General features: G+C 30.6%; 1 protein-coding gene across 1 annotated transcript in view; it reads left to right on the top strand.

Annotated features, from left to right (window-relative positions):
- Positions 1–19660, top strand: part of LOC134705785 (fibroblast growth factor receptor-like) — a 50699-nt gene extending 31039 nt beyond the window's left edge. Inside the window, exons 9-17 of the mRNA XM_063564501.1 lie at positions 4519–4605; positions 6657–6781; positions 8504–8705; positions 9414–9530; positions 9905–10059; positions 11760–11882; positions 12912–13026; positions 16037–16130; positions 17107–19660. Coding sequence (XP_063420571.1) covers positions 4519–4605; positions 6657–6781; positions 8504–8705; positions 9414–9530; positions 9905–10059; positions 11760–11882; positions 12912–13026; positions 16037–16130; positions 17107–17254 — 1166 coding nt within the window. The 3' untranslated portion in view covers positions 17255–19660. The remainder of the gene's footprint in view (positions 1–4518; positions 4606–6656; positions 6782–8503; positions 8706–9413; positions 9531–9904; positions 10060–11759; positions 11883–12911; positions 13027–16036; positions 16131–17106) is intronic.
- Positions 19661–19949: the final 289 nt, after the last annotated feature.

The raw sequence follows: 19949 nt of genomic DNA, 5'->3' as shown, positions 1-19949 counted from the left end.
GTTAATAACACGCAAAATTTTCAGCTTTAAACCTGAAGACAATGTACTGTTTCAATTACATTGATACGACATCTATAAATATCATTACATATAATGGCAAAAAAATAACATGTTAGAATTAAATGAAAACATCACTTCATGAATGTATTGCCTCCGATGTGCTGTATATAAACAATTATACACCAATCTCTTTTTAACAGTGTTTTTTTGCAAAGAGGTTTTATGACAGAAGTCATTTCATTCTTTTTTTTTTTAAACACATGTTGTCAGTATGATAACAAGGACCAGCTAATACAGATGTCACGTTATAAAATAAGAGAACGATGTGTAATACCATACGTGTTGAAATAATTGCCACATGTGGAGCAGAATCTGCCTACCCTTCTGTACACCTGAGATCAATCCCATTTAAGTGGGGTTCGTGTTGCGTAATCTTTTTTTTTATGTTGTGTTTTGTGTACTATCATTTGTCTGTTTTCATCTTTTTCGTTTTTAGCCATGGCGTTGCCAATTTATTTTTTATCTATGAGTTTGAATGTCCCTCTGGTATCATTCGCCCCTCTTTTATAAAGAATTTAATCCAAATGTACGTGTTCTATCATGTTGTATTCGTTTGATTGATTCACCAAGAGATTGACAATGCTTTATATAGAAACAGATAATGTCTGATAACTAGAAGCATATATTATTCGTGTAAAAGCCGGTTTCCTGAGGCCTTTAGTAATAAAGAACTAAAACTTCTGACTATAATAAATTAAAACTAATGTTCGTAATTCATTATCAGGCAATCTTATTTACCTGCATACATATGAATCTGATCACAAAAATATATAATGTGGATACCATAGCAATTACTTGTCTCAATTACAGTTATACCAATTCGACTAAATTATTATAGTACATGTTCTCATATGCTGTCTCATACTAAAGTCCGTTGAACAATACTTGTGTTGATAATATAAACTACACAAAACGTAAGCTGCATGATTGTAACAATAAAAGCAAAGCAAATATTAAAACCTAAAGCTAGACGAAACAAGAATACAAATACACATAGCTTCCTCACATATCGTGCAAGTGGCACATTTCTATATAACACACTACATCTTATACCTGTAAAACAAAAATTATTATTATAAATCTTTGTTAAGCAATATTAATAGTTTATAGTAAAAATCAATATCAACTTAGATATATATTTTAGTTCTGATATCGATTTACTATAATTCGATTAACCTTTAAACATTACAACATTCTTTCGGTCCACTAGACACTCGCAATCATTCAATTTATATGTAAAATTTATCTTTAAATCATTATGCAAGATTTAATAGGTTATTGAAGTATTGTTTTATATGATCGTAAAATTCAACTCTTATTATGTTTTAATATACATTTACGATCTCTTTTGTTATGAAATTTAGCTCTCGTTCTTGACGTTCAATCTCAACATGCATACGTGTAAAATATGAACTATAGGACAGTTATTGCAAAGTTAATAAAGAAAGATATAGGACTGACCTTATAAAAGAAAGTCCAATCACAGAATTGTTATTGTATTATAGATTCATTTCTAAAGTTGTTAATTTGCAGGTAGATAAATATAAGAGTTGACAACAAAATGTTTTCCCATAAGATATAGAACAAAAGAATTAAACCGCCAAAAGTACTGACCAATAGTAGAAATGTCCGAAAGCGCCCAAATCAACCGTGAAAATAAAATAATAACTACAGTGAAATCAGACTTAACCAAAGCATAAGAATAGAATTCGTCCTTCAATAGTACATGTCAATAAGTTAAAATAGAACAACACATAATACTAATCCTTAATTACAGAATGTAATTAATAAGCTAACAATATAACTTTATTCAAATATTTACTTATATCAATTACTAATGTTACCAGGTGGAATAAGGCTCAGATAGATTGAATGCAGAACGTTCATACATTTAATAAATATAATATAGAATAGAAGGCAACGACAGATCTGAAATATACAGATAATGACAAATAAATACAACTTTACATATAAATGCATATGCATATATATCATTGTGTAGCAAATAATGTATAGTTTGTTTAATTACACAATTGCAAATAAATATTAATGCAAATCACAGTTAAATGACCACTCTGAATGTAAACAATTTGTTCAATCAATGCTAATGAAAACTGTTCACTAAAGTAAGTTGACTATACTACTATATAAAATACTATATAACATTGAAAGTTAATTACAGGTAAATAAGAAAATATAAAGTTTGAAATGCAATTAGCAAAGTAAATGAAACTAAATAAAGTATTTAAGTCAAAAACATTTAACCATTAACTAATTTGAAAAACCTTTAAATGTAAATACCTTATAATGATGCCTACGGCTCTTAATGTTGTTTCTGGTGTTTCTTATTCTGCATTGACAATATAGTTAAAAAGTATAATATATATAGTCAAAGGGTGAACTGTTAAACAAGATAGAACCAGATAAAACAACTATTAAGTAAGCTAGTTTGTACAATAGCCAGTGGTGAGTAAATATCAAAGAGCCCTAATACAGTATTTTGGATTCATTGAACGATATAATACAAAATATGTTCAATATAGTAGGATCATTATAGTATAGGGTAAAATAGATATAAACTAAGTATAAAGTTGGAAATAATATCAAATAGATAATATGTATATAAATGAACTTGTCCACACTACGAATATAAAAATATACAAAATACACAAAATAACAGGCTATCACATTCTCAAGAATGACTAGTTAAAACTTAAGAAGTGGCACATCGAAATGTAAACGAACTTGCCCATTATGAGTTCTTAGAACGTATCAAATTGTGCAGCCAACCACACGATTGAGATTAGAGGTGTCACAATAAAATACTCTTCATAGCTTTACCAATCATGCATTACGTCGATAGCATGTTTTGTATTATATACTTTTTCTACATTTATTCACTAGCTGTATTCTTTAGTTTAAGTGAAGCATTCGCAAAATCATTGATAACCTTGAATGTCTTCATGATAGAAGATGTATAGAATTTTGAGCTCATGGCAAGGGTCTAATAGCTTTTTCCATGAAACACTAAAACGATAGAGCTGTGAATAAAATAAGCCCTTTCAACTTACTGGTTAACTGTGTTCGCCAAGATCAATTTCTCACAAGATACTTTACTCAAACTTCGGTCAGTTACATATTTTAAGATTATTTTTTTTTAATATTTTTTTTTCAAATTGCTCATCTTATTTTTCAAAACAAAAGTCTGTCGGGTGTAACTAACTTACGTCTGGACGGTTCACACCTATAAATGGAAGGTCATGCACATTAAACTATTGTAAGTGTGAACCCCTGATAATTTTGAGACAGATACACACGAGACTATTATACTTGTAAGTAAGTAAGTAAGTAAGTAAGTAAGTAAGTAAGTAAGAGTAAGTAAGTAAGTAAGTAAGTAAGTAAGTAAGTAAGTAAGTAAGTAAGTAAGTAAGTAAGTAAGTAATAAGTAAGTAAGTAAGTAAGTAAGTAAGAGTAAGTAAGTAAGTAAGTAAGTAAGTAAGTAAGTAAGTAAGTAAGTAAGTAAATAAGTAAATAAGTAAGTAAGTAAGTAAGTAAGTAAGTAAGTAAGTAAGTAAGTAAGTAAGTAAGTAAGTAAGTAAGTAATAAGTAAGTAAGTAAGTAAGTAAGAAAGAGTAAGTAAGTAAGTAAGTAAGTAAGTAAGTAAGTAAGTAAGTAAGCAAGTAAGTATATCATTTATTATAGTGACATGTGTAGTTAAATAAATTTGCACCGGCCCGGTGGACATATAAGTCACTTTAAACCTAATGTTCAAATTTGTAATATGCAATGTGGTTGTTACTCATAAAGAAGTTCCTTTCTTTTACAGAAAAATAAATTTAAATATTTAGCAGTTTGTCTTTGATGCAGTGTCATTAAATTCGCAAATATTCTATTATCAATAAAATGTCTATCAAGGTTCACTGATTCAAATAATAATTGTCTAAAATCATGGTAAGCTTTACAGTACAACATTTTATTTAAACAGGAAAACAATCTGATAGTACTCATAAAATGTTAAAAATAGCAACTATTTTGTCTATATTATTTACTTAAATTTTTACAAGAAAACATTATTGAAATGAAACAATAAGGGAAATCATCTTCTCCAACAAATTGACTTCATCTATCTGCTCATTTGAAAAGAACGTAACTATATATGTAATAAGAAACATTACGATAAGCTGGTGTTATGTTATCTTAATTTTCACCTTACAGGAAAACATACATGACTCGCCTTTTGACACTATTGTGAAGCTATCATTCTAGTAGTACTCATAATTATGACTATGTATTTTGCCTCTGTTTCACATGTAAATATGTGTCTGAATGTTTCCAAATAAAGTATATTAATTGTTATTGGTATTGTAGCATATCTGAGTAAGTTTTAGATTAATGAATGTCTAACATTCGACTATAATAATAACATTTATATATTTCTTTTCTTATTTACAATTTTAGTGTCGAAAACGGCTCCTGTGTATACTGAAACTCATGTGAATGTTATACAAGGACTTCCCAAGAACATTGTCATCGCAATAGTTACAAGTAAGTTTGCCAAGTAAATCTCAGAGAGTGTCAAATATCAATTAACATGTGTTTACACATCTTCGCTAGCCTAGGGCTCCGATCCACTTCCCTCCTCTTCTTCCTTTGTAGAATTTCGAAGACACAAGGTAATGATGTTTATGGGTTGCAGTCGAAACTCGCTGCATCCAATCAAATAGCGCCTTCAACATGACCACGTGTAAATCTAGAAAGTGAATGCAAACAATTGCCACGTAGTTTTTGTGCAAACGTTTTTACATCTCTAAACATACGACTATATTTAGTGACAATTTGAATGTTTTTTATTGACTAAAGAAATTCCTGTGTATGTTTCTTGTACAAATGCATGAATGTCAACGTATAATTTCGTTTCCTGCTTTACCAAGTGTGTAGAATCTAGACGCTACCGTGTTTTCACCTCCAAATTGAAGAGTTCAAATGCTACCATTGGTCAAGAATAATGCATTCGGAAAGGACATGACTTTAATCTATCGATAGATGGCACAACATTATTATCAAATTATGTTTACAGTGTCAATAAGAGAAAACAACTCAGTGGCAACAGAGTGCACATTGATTGTAAAAACCAAATATGAAAAGAACAAAAAATGGACATCTAAAAACAAATCAAAACAATGTCGGTACTTTATACAAGCTCTAAATTTGTGAAAAATGTTTATATCTTTTCAAAATGTTTTTGTTATCAAGCTCCACCTAACATACCTGAAAAATACATACAATAATAAGTCAAATCAATTCAAGTTAAAAGAATTACAGATGTCGGCGATTTCTAATGATGAAAAGCTTTTAAATAAGGTTCAATCTTTTTATACAAATGCAGTTGAGATCAGTTGTTTTACTGTCATTGCGGAGATAGAATTTCAGGCACATATCGGAATATGAATCGAATTATTAATGCCTAGCATTTTTTTTTTCGATTTAATATAGAATGGACAAAACTATTACCATCTTGGTGAAATTAAATCGTCAAGTTAATTATATAACAATATGACATTTTGGGCATGTACCAGTGCAACGACAACCAGAGAAGAGTTTGTTAAACAATGCTTCAATATAATATTAATTTGATAAGTTACCTTATAAAAAATATGTCTTATAACATACTATTTAAAAAAAATGAAGGTTAAGTTGATAGAATTCAAAAATGATAATAAAACTAAGAATCCAGCTCCCGCAGGCAAACTTCCCTTTTAGTCAAATAGCTCCTTACATGTTTTGATATATAGATTCATGGCTTTCGAATATTACGGTTTGAGCGTTACTGATGAAGGTGATTGTGAAAAATTGCTTCAGACGAGCGAAATTTATATATATGTTTTGTTTATTTATATACAAGTATGCGCATCTTAATATCATTTTCTAGTTCGATTTGCTCGAAGCAAAGTCTTGCAAACACGTAGAGTTCAATGACTTAAAGAGCAACACAAATTTATTCATCTTTTGTGGATGGCATACATTTGTTTTTAAAGTTAATTGTATGATTCTAGATTTCTTCAAAATGATATATTTTTTTTTCAAAAAGGAAGAGAACAACATATCAATCAATTTAAGTGAAGTCTGGAGCTGGCATGTCATTTAACTGCTAGTAGTCTGTTGTTATTTCTGTATTTCTGTATTATTGTCATATTGTTTTTTTTCTTTGGTTACATCTTCTGACATCAGACTCGAACTTCCTTTCAAATGAGTTTTACAGTGCGTTTTGTTATGCGTTTACTTTTTTACATTGGCTAGAGGTATAGGGTATAGGGTATCGATGGGCATTTCCATTCTCAATTTGATTATCAATTGTCGGTTCTCAAATAGGATCAACTATTTGAATATAATTTGCACGAGTACAATCCCTGATTTAATTTGATATGTTTTTAATTTAATTTTTTCGGGGGGGGGGGGGGGGGGCAAAATTTAAATTCTGGTATCTAATATGATTTTATGTAAACCAAATGTATATTCGTACAAAAACAAACTTTTGTTTACAATTTAGGAAGAGAAAAATCTTTTGGATATTCGTACTTATTTCAATATAATTTCAGGTTTATGTTTACTATTGTTTATCCTGGTTGCTGTGATCTTGTTTCTATGGAAAACCAGAAGATTACAAGCTGGTATACGAACAATTAGAAATACCATCAGAGTAACTGAACCAGCCAGTGGAAATGTAAATATACTTTATTGGAAATTAAAGTTAACTGGTACCAGTAATATATAAATCAAATTATGAATACCAGTTAATTGATAGCACTATTTTGTTGGCGATGGGGTGGGGTCTGTTTTTGATGATTTTTATATTACCTAACAAAGAAACTTTGTAATCAAGTGAACAAATGCAATAGAAAACATTAAGAGTAGAATTGACGTGAGAACGGTAAAAAATTACTTCCAGTAAACGATGAATTTCAAAGAGCAAAAGAAAAATATAAACGAAAGTTGAATTGTCAATAGGGTTCGTTTTATGATCAATTTAATCGGTTCATTGATCTCGGTATCACTGCTGTATGTATCTGCCATTACAATTTGTTAAGACTTAAAGCCCCACTCACACGCTCACGTTTTACTACGTTTTAAAATGATTCGTTTCAACTATGTTTTGCATAACATATTTTTTAAAAGCTAGGTTTTACGTTCTACGTTTTTTTCACGTTTTGATTCGAACAAGAACGTGAAGTTTCTATACGCTTCGTTACGTATATTCACGTGTTCAACGCTTTCAAAACGTAGTAAAACGTAGCACTCAAGTACTACTTTTTACTACGTTTTGAAAGCCCAATCACACCCCAATACATTTTACAAAAAGTAGCATTAAACTCTTGAATATTTCTTAACAAATAGATCAAATTTCAAAATACATGTTCAAACTAGGTGTTAGGAATTTTGTTGTCCATACGATAACCTATTATTATTAACTTCTTTTAGTTTTAATTGTCTCTGGTATATGGTTGTCTCATTGGCAATCATACCGCATCGTGTTATTTGTAAATTATGAATTGTTTATGAATGTGGCTATATGTAATAAACACCATTTTGCTATTTCTTTTTAAACTTTTTGAAATGTCGTTGAAATGCCTCCAAGTAAATAAACCTACATATAAAAGAAGTGTTCAGTTTGTAAAAGTTTCATAAATTATATGTTGCATGAACCTGGAGTTACCAAATGTGATGTGCATATTTTTTTTTTAATAATATGTAATTTAATAATAAAATACTTAGCAGTTTGAAATAATGAGCAGAACCGAAACCAACTTAAATATATCATAAAGACAACTTCCTGATGTTGATTTCATCTTTGTTTTTATAAATATATTGATTGGTTGTAGTTGTCTATTATAGCGTTTGTTTTAATGTATGTTCGTCCACTTTTTATATACATTTATTTCCTAAGTTTTTTAGGGTATATTATTTGTTTTTACTTACATATTATAAAAAAACAAATTAGATTATATAATATATAAAATATATTTTACATTATCCATTGCAGTGAATTTGATATCAATAACATTTACATTTTTTTCCATTCCCTAAAAAGTTGAATTCGCTTTTAATTCCACTCAATCATAGATATCAGATAATAGATATGACCAAATGACACAGCCAAAAGATGCTAAATGTTGTTTGAAATGCCCTTTCAGCTTGCTATTGAACAGAGTTCAAATGAAATAATGCATTTTTATAAAAGAAAATTCTAAAGTTTACATACCAAAAAATGAATATGAGGATGATTTGACTGTTTTGAAATCGAGCGTCACTGATAGATTCAGATATAAAAAATCATCATTAAAAATCAGAAGAACCAGAATTATATATTATGAAGAGTGTAATTAGAACATTATAACATGTAAACCAATTTTGGAAACTTTAATTTCTGTTTCAAATTTTATATTAGAACCGAGCCCAGATGTCGAATAACGATGATGATATATATTTTTACGGTGCAATGGAAACACAAGGACGAGATACATGGACGATCAAAAGACAAGATTTATCTTTAGAAACAGAACTTGCACGTGGACGATTCGCTATAATTTATTTGGCTCAATACTTTAACCACCAGGATGTCAGAAAAGTTGTTGCAAAAACTTTAAAAGGTAACTTTGAAGTAGATAACTTATTTTGTAAATTAAATAAAATCTTCCTCTTTGGCAACTACATAACCATTCAAGAAGTTAGAAATTACAATATTGGCAACATAGACGATTTTTTAGAAGAAATTAGGAGGCAATGTCTACAGTCTTTGTCAATAGATCATCGACAAGAATAAACTTACGTATACTATATCTAAATAAATTGAACAGTAACTATAAAAGATCCACCATCAACAATCATCTTTCAAATAATTAAAACTATAAATGTCAATAGGTTAGTGTTAGTGTATTTGAATTTAACATAGTTTTTTTTTATTTTAAATTTACCATCCTATGGATTTCCCAATAGTAAACTTCGGCTGAAATTATGGTCTCGGTCGAATGTTACTAAGAATTTACAGTGGAAATTAAAATATTATTGTTTTGCTCGATAAATAAATATAGATAGGCATAAATGCCAATGAGACAACTATCAATCCAAGGCACACATTTGGTAAAAGTAAACCATCATATGTCATAGTACGGCCTTCAACAGCCTTTGTTCACGTCAAAAACAAGCTTTTAATGGCGCCAAAAATGATTAATATATACAAATATATCTGAATATTTGCACCACATAGATAGTTCTGTCCTGTTTGATGATTGAACTGAGTGATATTGTTTTGTTTTGAAACGTTGGATTTAGTCGCACGTTTATTTCTCTTCTTGAAGATGATCAGAATCAAGATAATGTCATAAAGATGAAAGGAAAGATCAATTTTTATGGAACTAAAATTGGACATCACAAAAATATCTTGGATTTTATTGGATCTGTTAACGATGATATTCGTGAGTATAGACGTGATAATGAAATGATATTAACAGGTATGCTATCGATTGAGGTGCATACGTCATTTGATTCCGAATAACTTTTCTGACGGTACACTCCATGCAAGCTTAATATGCACATAACATTAAGGAACATCAAAATCAAACATAATGTTTATGTTTGATTAATTAATGTGATTTGATTAACTCTTCTTTCTTTTAATGTTATTGACGATGAAATACTGATTGGCTTACGCAAACATAAGTATCCAAAAAAAAAGCTATCACTTGTGATAGTGCTATATGTATTGAACTACGAAGCCGACCAGCGCACAACAAATAATTGTAGAGGAGCACATATACATGGAAAACTTGACACAATTTCTCTTTTTTAGGTGGTCCTATCATGGTTTTAGAATATTGTTCTAGAGGAGTTCTGAAAGAGTTTCTAGAGTCCGCCAGATCAAACGTCACTGTGGATTTAGAGGAAAGATTGTTTCGAATAACGCTTGCTATTTGTGAAGGAATGGATTATTTATCCTCTCAGCAGGTGAGAATATCTCTCAGATCTTAAAGAAAACCGGGTTTTTTTCAATTTACTGGTGAACCATAGAATTGTTATTTCATTCAATTGGGTTAGTTAAACTACGGAGTATAAGGCAATATAATACTTAGATGGTGTAACCATGATAACAGATATGAAAATAAATGAAATAGGACAAGTTTCAAGTATTAATCGCTCTTTACTGTTTAATCCACCATTTTCTACATTTGAAAATGCCTGTACCAAGTCAGGAATATGACAATTCTTGTCCATTCGTTTTTGATGCGTTTTGTTATTTGATTTTGGCATGTGATTATGGACTTTCCGAATTGATTTCCCTCTAAGTTCAGTATTTTTTGTGATTTTACTGTTTACTTGCAGTCAAATATAAAGTATATCTTTATAAACAATTACTCAGTGATGAGTACAATATAATTACAATTCAAAAGAGCTAGGTTTTGCACATGTATGAAATTATTTTAACCAAAAAAGTCATGATTTATTATTTATATATCTGTCACTTATGGTATCATTACCGTAAATTCAGATAATGGATATAAAAAGTAAAATCATAAAAAATACCAAGCAAAATTCAAAAAGGAAAGTCACAAATCAAATGCCAAAACCAAAATCGCAAACACATCAAACAATATGATAACAACTGTCATATTCCAGACTTGGTATGGCATTTACTTATGTAGAAAATGGTTGATTAAACCTGGTTTTAAAGCTAGATAAATCTCATTGAGTCAAATGCATCTATTTTGTTTGTAGTTTTGCCTTTTAATTGATGTTGTGTTTCGTTCAGCATTTATGATGAAAGGGGAAGGATTTAAATTGTGCTATGAACAAAATAGATCAAATTACGTACTAGTTATGTGCAACCTATCTGCGTTCCATATCGCTTGTCACTCTAAAAAAAGACTATTCATGTTAATTTCACAGTTTTATATGAATAAAATATAATGATAAATAATGTCAAATACGCAATATTATTGAGTTTGCTTTTTTAAGAAAAATGGTTTCACGAAGGAAGCACATGATGTCATCAAAATGTAAACTGTGTGTTTCCTTGTGTAAAGTTAAGGGCATATTTCGATTGTTTTGTCACAATAAAAAAAATTGAAAGTTGTTTAAAACCAACTAAGGTTTACTCATTGTTAAACGCCGGTCTTAAATCCGGGTCATTTTTACTTTTTTCGATAATTGCCTCTATGGTAATCATACATTGTACTGCATATATTTGTAACACAATATATTCGAATATTAAGGCGCCAGTTTGATACTCTTAAAATAAATTGACGTTTTGAGATATCATTAATGAACAAAAGTTTTATTTAGCGCCGTATATTGCTATGGTGAGCAATTATAAGGCAAATTTTACACGTTTTGTAAAATTTTGCATTGAAATAAATCATTCAGCAGAATGAATTCATCTATATCGTAAAGACAAAATATATATGAAGTTCCTACCAAAATTATAGTTCAAAACTACAATATGGAACTCGGAAATACGCCGTAATGTTATGTTAAAAACGCTTAACATTCAGGTTATAATTCTGTTAACTTTAGTAAAGATTCTAGGAATTTCAGAGAATGGCCTTAGTGTGGAATAAATAGAATTATGTCGTACCTCTTTTACAACAATTTAACAATTGTTTTACGTTTTTTTTTCTTATAAAGAAACGAATTTATTATTGTTGTAGGTGGTACATAGGCGTTTAGCAGCACGAAATGTGTTACTCAACGATCAGTATGTTCCAAAAATCACAGGATTCGGCCCTGATCCGGAAGCAATTCAAACCGAAACCGGAGACACCAGAAAATCTGTAATATTTAATTTTAATGCGTGGAGATTAAATTTATTTTAGTACCAGATCTTTTCAGATGTCGTAGTTTCAAATATGATTATCTTACATTTTAACCGTTCACACAAAGCATACAAACTCTACTCTATATTTGGGATCTTTTTGGGGTGGGGATTGAGGAAGGGGGATATTAAGTAAACCAGAGAGATATATTTACATTATATGTACCTGTACCTGAGTAAATATTCATGCTAATTTTGAATGAATTATAAGAGACTATCTTTAATATGTATTTGTACCTCAATGAGACAACACAAAAGAAACACTAAATACCAACTAGATGTCAGTTAAAATACAGGTTTCAGGGGGTTTCGGATGACTATATAACAACTAGTTTTTTTCAATTGAATGAATTTGAGATCCACTGAAGACAAAAAGACAAACAATAAAGATGAACATAAAAAAGGTTATCAGAGAAACTAAAAAGTGTCTATTGCTATATCTTTTATTTGTATTGTAGTCCTGTAATATTTTGTTTTCATTTCAATGTTATATTTAACTGTGCCATTAAAGTGCGAGGTTTGGCATGCCTTAAAACCAGGTTCAACCCACCACTTTAATTCCCCTTTAAAAGTGTCCTGTACCAAGTCAGGAAGATGGTCATTGTTATAATATTGTTCGTTTCTGTGTGTGTGTTGCATTTTAACGTTGAGTCGTTTCTGTTTTCTCTTAATTTTGAGATAAGACGTGGCACGGTACTTGTCTATCCCATATTTATGTATTTAGTTTTGATGTTATATTTGTTATTCTCGTGGTGTATTGTCTGTTGCTTGGTCCGTTTCTGTGTGCTGTTGCTTTTCGGTGTTGTGTCGTTGTTCTCCTCTTATATTTAATGCGTTTCCCTCGGTTTTGGTTTGTTGCCCCGATTTTGTTTTTTGTCCATGGATTTATGAGTTTTGAACAGCGGTATACTACTGTTGCCTTTATCTATATCATTGGTGATGGTTCATTACTACTATACTTCATATACTTTACAAACAATTTTTGTAGGAAAGAATTCCAATCAAATGGATGGCTCCAGAATGTATGAAAACAACTAAATATGCTAATGAGTTGAGTGACGTGTGGTCATATGGGATCGTTATGTGGGAAATATTTTCTCTTGGTAAAACCCTATAGATTCATTTATTAAAGATTCAGAATTAAATTTAGAAATAATAAAATCAATACCGACACGATTACACCGAAAGACAAACATAATGTTGCAGGCTGTTCTTGGTAAAATGCATGCTGTTAAAAAAAACAGTCGTGAAAACAAACACAAAACATATTTATAAAAAACGCATATATATGAGATATTTTAAGTAGATACTTCTAATTTATAATTCAAATTAAAAGACGTATTTTTCGGTATTCAAGAGCTTGCAGCTCCTACTCAGACTTTGTAAAACGTCACCAGTGTCTGCGCAAAACGTTGATGAACCAGGGATATGTCACAGAACGTCTCGTCATTTTAATTTTCAATAAATATGAATTTGATGAATATTCTGTTTCAACTTCACAAATAATACACAATGGTCTTGCAGTATAGATTATTGGTACTGACGCTTTTTATAATCTAATGAATATTGTGTTATAAATGCATTTGATAACTTTTAACACCACTGGGTCGATGCCACTGCTGGTGGACGTTTCGTTTTCTATTCTAATCTAATCGTATTTGACACAACTTTTGGGAATTTTAGATCCTCAATGCTCTTCAACTTTGTGCTTGTTTGGCTTGATAAATATTTTGATTTGAGCGTCACTGGTGAGTTTTATGTAGACGAAACGCGCGTCTGGTGTACTAAATTATAATCCTGGTACCTTTGATAACTATAATTTATCCTTGTGAATATTACTTTTACTATTTAGTCTGTCTCTATTGATATCTATTCGATGCGGCTCGATACTTCTACACCCCGTCATTGTGTTATTGTTCTATGATAATTCTCGTATTCTTGACTTTTATTAACCGGATTTTTGTGACAAACATGTCGGTTATTGATTTGGGTATGTACGGCGGTTGGGCAGTCGGGCGGTCGTGCGGGCGGCAACCAAATGTTGTCCGTGCATTTACTCATGAACCGTCCAACCAAAGCTTCCCAAATTTTAATATGTTATTACTGATGAAAAAATTGAGGTCAAGTTCAATAATGACGATTTTGATTTTTACCGTTCAGTAGATATGGTTCTTGAAAGAATGAAAATGTCATGTCCGTCCATTTACGCATGAACTGTTCAACCAAAGCTTCCCAAATTTTAATATGTTATTACTGATGACAAAATGGAGGTCAAGTTCAATAATGACGATTTTGATTTTTACCGTTCAGTAGATATGGTTCTTGAAAGATTGAAAAATGTCATATCCGTGCATTTACGCATGAAATGTTACACCAAAGCTTTTCAAATTTAAATATATTGTTAATGATGACAAAATGGAGGTCAAGTTCAATATTGTTGATTTTGACTTTTACCGTTCAGGAGTTATGGTTCTAGAAAGATAGAAAAATGTCGTTTCCAATCAATGTTGTTACATTTACTTATGTACCATTCAACCTAAGCTTGTTGGTACTGATGGAAAAATGGAGGTCAAATTTGATATTAACGATTTTCACTTTCACCGTTCATCAGTTATGGTTTTTGTAATATTGCCAGGACACAAATAAATGTTAATAAATCCGGTTTGCTGTCGTTGTGACAGTCTCTTGTTTTTACTAATGTGGTTTGTCTATATGCGTGTTGGTGTTTCTTTGATACATATGACGTGGCTCTGTGCTTTTACCTTCTGTTATTGTAAAACATTTTTGTATTCTTGTTTTTCATGGTTGCTTATGTGCTTTGTCAACATGTCTGTTTTTATGTTTCTATGAAACATACATGACGTGGCTCTGTACTTATACATCCCATCATTTTGTTATTATAAAATTACATTTGTGTACTTTAATATTCTTTTATTTTTGTTAATATGTTTGGTCGATATGTCATTTTGTGTTTCTTTGTTACATATTTGCTTGTTTTATTGTGGTTAAGATGATGATACAATTTTGGCTGCTGTCCCCCTATTTGTGAAACTTTTGCCTATTGTATCTATAAAAAAAAAGATGTGGTATAATGCTAATGAGAAAACTGTCTACAAAAGACAAAAATGACACAGAAATTAACAACTATGGGTCACCGTACGGCCTTCAACAATGAGCAAAGCTGATACCACATAGTTAGCTATAATAAAATTAACGGTACCAATTTTCTTGCACCAGATGCGCATTTCGACAATACATGTCTCTTCAGTGATGCTCGTGGCCAAAATATTTGAAATCCAAAGCTTACATAAAAGATGAAGAGCTTTAATCATATAAAAGGCCCCCAAAATGACAACTCAAAACAATTCAAACGAGAAAACTAACGGGCTTATTTATGTACAAATGTCTGTGTGTTTTGTTCACACATCCTTGTCAATATAATGAATTTGATGCGACTGTCATAAAAGTGAGAAGATTAGCTAACTTTAGAACCAGGTTTTATCCATCATTTTTACATAACAAAATGCTTGTACCAAGCGAGGAATAAAACAGTTCTTATCTATTTGTTTGTTGTTTTGAGCGTTTCATTTTGCCATTTAATTTTGACTTTCCTTTTTGAATTTGTCTCGGAGTTCAGTATTTTTGTTATTTTACTTTTTTCTAGCCTGTAGCTTGGATTCATTAAAACCTCTGTAACATGGATAAGTGTGCAGATCTGAAATTAGAACGAAGAAAGATGTAATGATGTCTCCAGAACATTTGAAAATATTTCTATATACCTAAGATTTTTTTCATACAAAAGTGCCTGCTGTGAACACCCACTACATGATAATAATTTCATACGGAAAATCCCTGAAATTGCAAAATTGTTAATAATTCGTCAAAAATACTTTTGAAATTTAAGTAAATAAATAAGATTTCATTACGTAAGTCTTGATTTTACCATGAAGATGAATTGAACAACTCCTCACCTGAAATTAAAAAGTTATAAGATCATAATAAATTGTCATAATATCAACAGTTTATTGTGTTTATTTTCTAAAAATAAACTCATTTCTTTTCTTTTTCATATTTTATATGCACAGTGTAAAAACGATGTTTTTCTTTCCATAGGTGAAACACCATATCCAGGTATAAACAACACAGATGTATTAAGTGTGGTTAAGCGTGGCACTAAAATGAAGAAACCAGAGTTATGTGATGACACGTATGTATTTTATTTTATTTTTGTAAAATAGTTATACATACTTTTACTCTAATTTGGCAAATTATATTTAGAGTTTTCATCATAATATATGATAACTAAGTATAAATGTGATTTGACCACAACTGCATATTAGAATACCTTGACCAAAATATTCAATCTTAAACAAGACCGAAGCACTAATTGCCCATTGAGAGACAATCAACAGAACGTACTAACGGTAAGATAGATGTACCGACGCGACGATATAACCAAACAGTTCTCTTTTATGCCGCAGGCTGGCATTAACAAACTGAGTAACACCAATTTCCCCTGTATTTGATTCACTTCCTTTTGTAGACAAAACGCGCGTCTGGTCCATATAAAAAAAATCCAGTCCTTGTACCTATGATGAGTGTATTCACAGGGACAAAGGCTATAAGCTGTCAATCATACTGGACATTTAATTTTTACAAGTCGACATCCCCCCAAAAAAATGTTTTAAGCACTACACCCCACCCTAAAAAAGCACTACATGGTTTTGTTTAAAGCATTTTAATGGTAAAAATTACAAGTTTTACACGTGCTTTGTAAAAAAAATATCGTAAAACATTGATCACCAAAATAAGAATTAAAATCACAAAACTCCGAGGAAAATTAAAAAAGGAAAGTCCGTAATCAAAAGGCAAAATCCAAAGTTCAAAACACACCAAACGAATGGATAACAATTGTCATTTTTCTTACTTTGTTCAGGCATTTTCTTATATATAGAAAATGGTAGATTGAATCTGGTGGATTGATTTTTTTATCACCATTACGATGTCCTTCTGACTTATAAATATTTGGGGGTAATACTCAAAAGGAGGCGGTGTTATAAGAACCATTATTTGGGCCCTGAAATTGCAAAAAATTCGTGACTGTATACCTTTAATGTGGTATCAGAACTACGGCGTGGATGACGACTTGACTATAAACCTTCATTATAAAATATTTTTTATAGATTTTACAAAATCATGCTGAAGTGTTGGCACTACGATCCACGTAAACGGTCAGGATTTGAACAAATCAAGGAGGAATTGAGCAAGCTTTTCACGGAAGAAACTGGTGACGACGACTATTACATGTACTACAAATCAAACGAGAAGTGATAATTTTTCTCGTATTGATGATTGAATATCAAGTTCTTGATATCAAACAACAGATTCCTTGAACAGACATTTAAACAAGCAATGTGTTGGTTTTTTTTGTTGTTGAAATTCAGTTTTTGATTCAGCTTTGTAAAGAATTTGCATTTTTCTTTTATCATGTATTTGGAAACCGATTCTGTCATTTCACGAAACGTTCCAACATTAGCAAATTTATATATAGAACAATTATAACATGAGAAAATAAGGCATAGGTTAAATAATATAGAAACAGATTTTGAAATTGAAATACAGAAAAAGTTATTAAAAAAAAATAAAGGAATTCGATTGCTTATCAAATTATAACCAGATCAAATTAAATGTAATCATTTTTGCTACACGAACAAAGTAAATGTAAGTAAATGTTCGTTCTCACTTTTGAATTAGGAGTGAACATGATAATGTATTATCTTATATTCTCACAATGGAAATTGAAATTTTTGATTTTAGCAATAAAAATTACTTTTGTGTAAAAATTAGCAATAAATTTCGGTGAATTGTTTTTTTTTAGCAAAATTAATTCATGTTCTACAATTACTAATTTGTATATACATATTTTGTGCTAGGTTTTCACTGGAAATTGCGCGATATTTATCTGTTGAAAAGTGACTACATTTGCGCGGATTTTTACAAAAACATATGTACCATTAGTAAATAACTTTAACTATTATTCTATAAAACAAACTTACTTAATATTGTTCAGACAAACTGCAAACTGAAATTAATTTGAACAAAGGAGTAGTTCCGATAAGACCATTATTTGGCCCCAAAATAAAGCAGTTTTACACAATTATTAAAATGTAAAATCTATTGGAAAGAAGAATGGTTCTGCTACATAAATATGTGCTGTTTTTGACAGTACAATGCACATATATCGGGTACTAGCATCATAAAGTCATGCTAAATTACTGAAATCTTTACAATTTTAGCATTTTAGTTAAATTTTTGACGGTTTTCGTCTTAAATGAAAGTGGCCGCATTTGTGTTCATTCAGAATATTGAAATGTAAGTTGTGTTTAATGATAATACATAACATATATAAAGGTTGAGGATGAACACGGATGCGGCCACTTTCATTTTTGACAAAACTGATCTGAAAATTGACATTTTTTTGCATATTTGATAGATTTTCTATAGTTTAGCTAGAATCGGAGCCTTTCAATGACACAAGCAGTTAAAATCTTTCACATAAATTGAAATAGACACTTTATTGTTTAAAAAGTGTTCAAAATCTTTCGTCAGATGAACCTGAAATTTGAGGCCAAAATCGGCCCTTTCCGTACTCCTTTACTAAACAAAATGGCGAAAATAAATTAATCAACAAATTTGCCGACTTCTTAGTGGAAAATAACGTTTCTGTCCACTACAAATTGCAATGTTGATTGCTGTGTCCAAGGAAGGAACAAAACGTACCATCAATGGACCAGAGTCTTGTCATAGCCATTACAATCTGTGACTTTTAGACTAGTATAATAGTCCCAGTTACAATGAACAGTTTTATTCAACTAGTCTACACTTTCGTTGAGTATTCAACAAGTTCAGGCGAATACTTAAATTAAAATTTGCTTCAGCGATAACTAAGCCTTAACAGGTCAACAATTTCTGAAATTTTACAATGCTATCCCGAGTCGCTAGGATGCAATTACCGGGCAAGAACGGATCTATAGATGTTTCCCGAATAGATAGCATCAGCAAGTTTATTGCGGTTTTTTTGCATGCCTATATACTTATTCTTTGAATGTATGTGCCTGTCCCAAGTCTGTAAATCCGTGGTTGTCGTTTGTTTATGTGTTACATTTTTGTTTTTCGTTCATTCTTTTTTATACATAAATAAGGCCGTTAGTTAGATATTTTAAAGATATTTTGTATGTTTTTATGTTTTTATGTTTTTGCGTTTTTGTGTATTTATTTATGTTTTGCTTTTTTTAGGTTTTATTACGTGTATAGTAAGAATAACAACACCAAGCATATTTTAAGTTTCTTTATTTTTTATTTTCCTCTATTATTTTAGATCATCTGAACCGAATGCAAAAAATAGCTTTTCTCATTACTTTGCGTCTGTTCTCTGCTGTCGTCCGATATATATATTTACAATCATCTTCTCCACGGAACCAAAGTTGGACAGACTTATCCTTGATATATCAAATTGTGTCCGATGATCCTGCTTGCTAATAAACATGACCAACATGGCTAATTTATTATAGTTTTTTTATGTTGCAAATGCTTAAAATCATGAAAAACTTAAATGTTAAGAGTCAATGTCAGAGAGCACCGGGCAGGACTGTTCAACTAAATAAAATGGCAAATTTTCAATGTAATGTTTGGGGGAAAAGCAAATTTCGACCAGTTTTTAATTATCCATCGCCGCAAGAAAACCTACATATATGGATATCTTGTACTGTTACAGTAATAGAATTAAAATTTTGGGATCTTTTTTTTTATTTTTCTAGATCAAAAATAGAGAAAATTGTAAAAAATAAGCAAAATTATGCTTTGCAAACCGAAATGGTAAATGCATGGAGATAGACAGAATAATCCAAAAAGTAAAAATAATCAGCTAGGCAGGATAAGTATACATGGCCCAAATCGTCAGTCAACATCTTATAAGAGTTATTGCCATTAATTTAGATTTTTAACTTGTTTTTCATATTTGTTTGAA

This window comes from Mytilus trossulus, chromosome 2 (genome assembly GCF_036588685.1).
Source record: "Mytilus trossulus isolate FHL-02 chromosome 2, PNRI_Mtr1.1.1.hap1, whole genome shotgun sequence".
Taxonomy (NCBI): domain Eukaryota; kingdom Metazoa; phylum Mollusca; class Bivalvia; order Mytilida; family Mytilidae; genus Mytilus; species Mytilus trossulus.
This window is presented reverse-complemented; position numbering and strand designations above follow the sequence as displayed.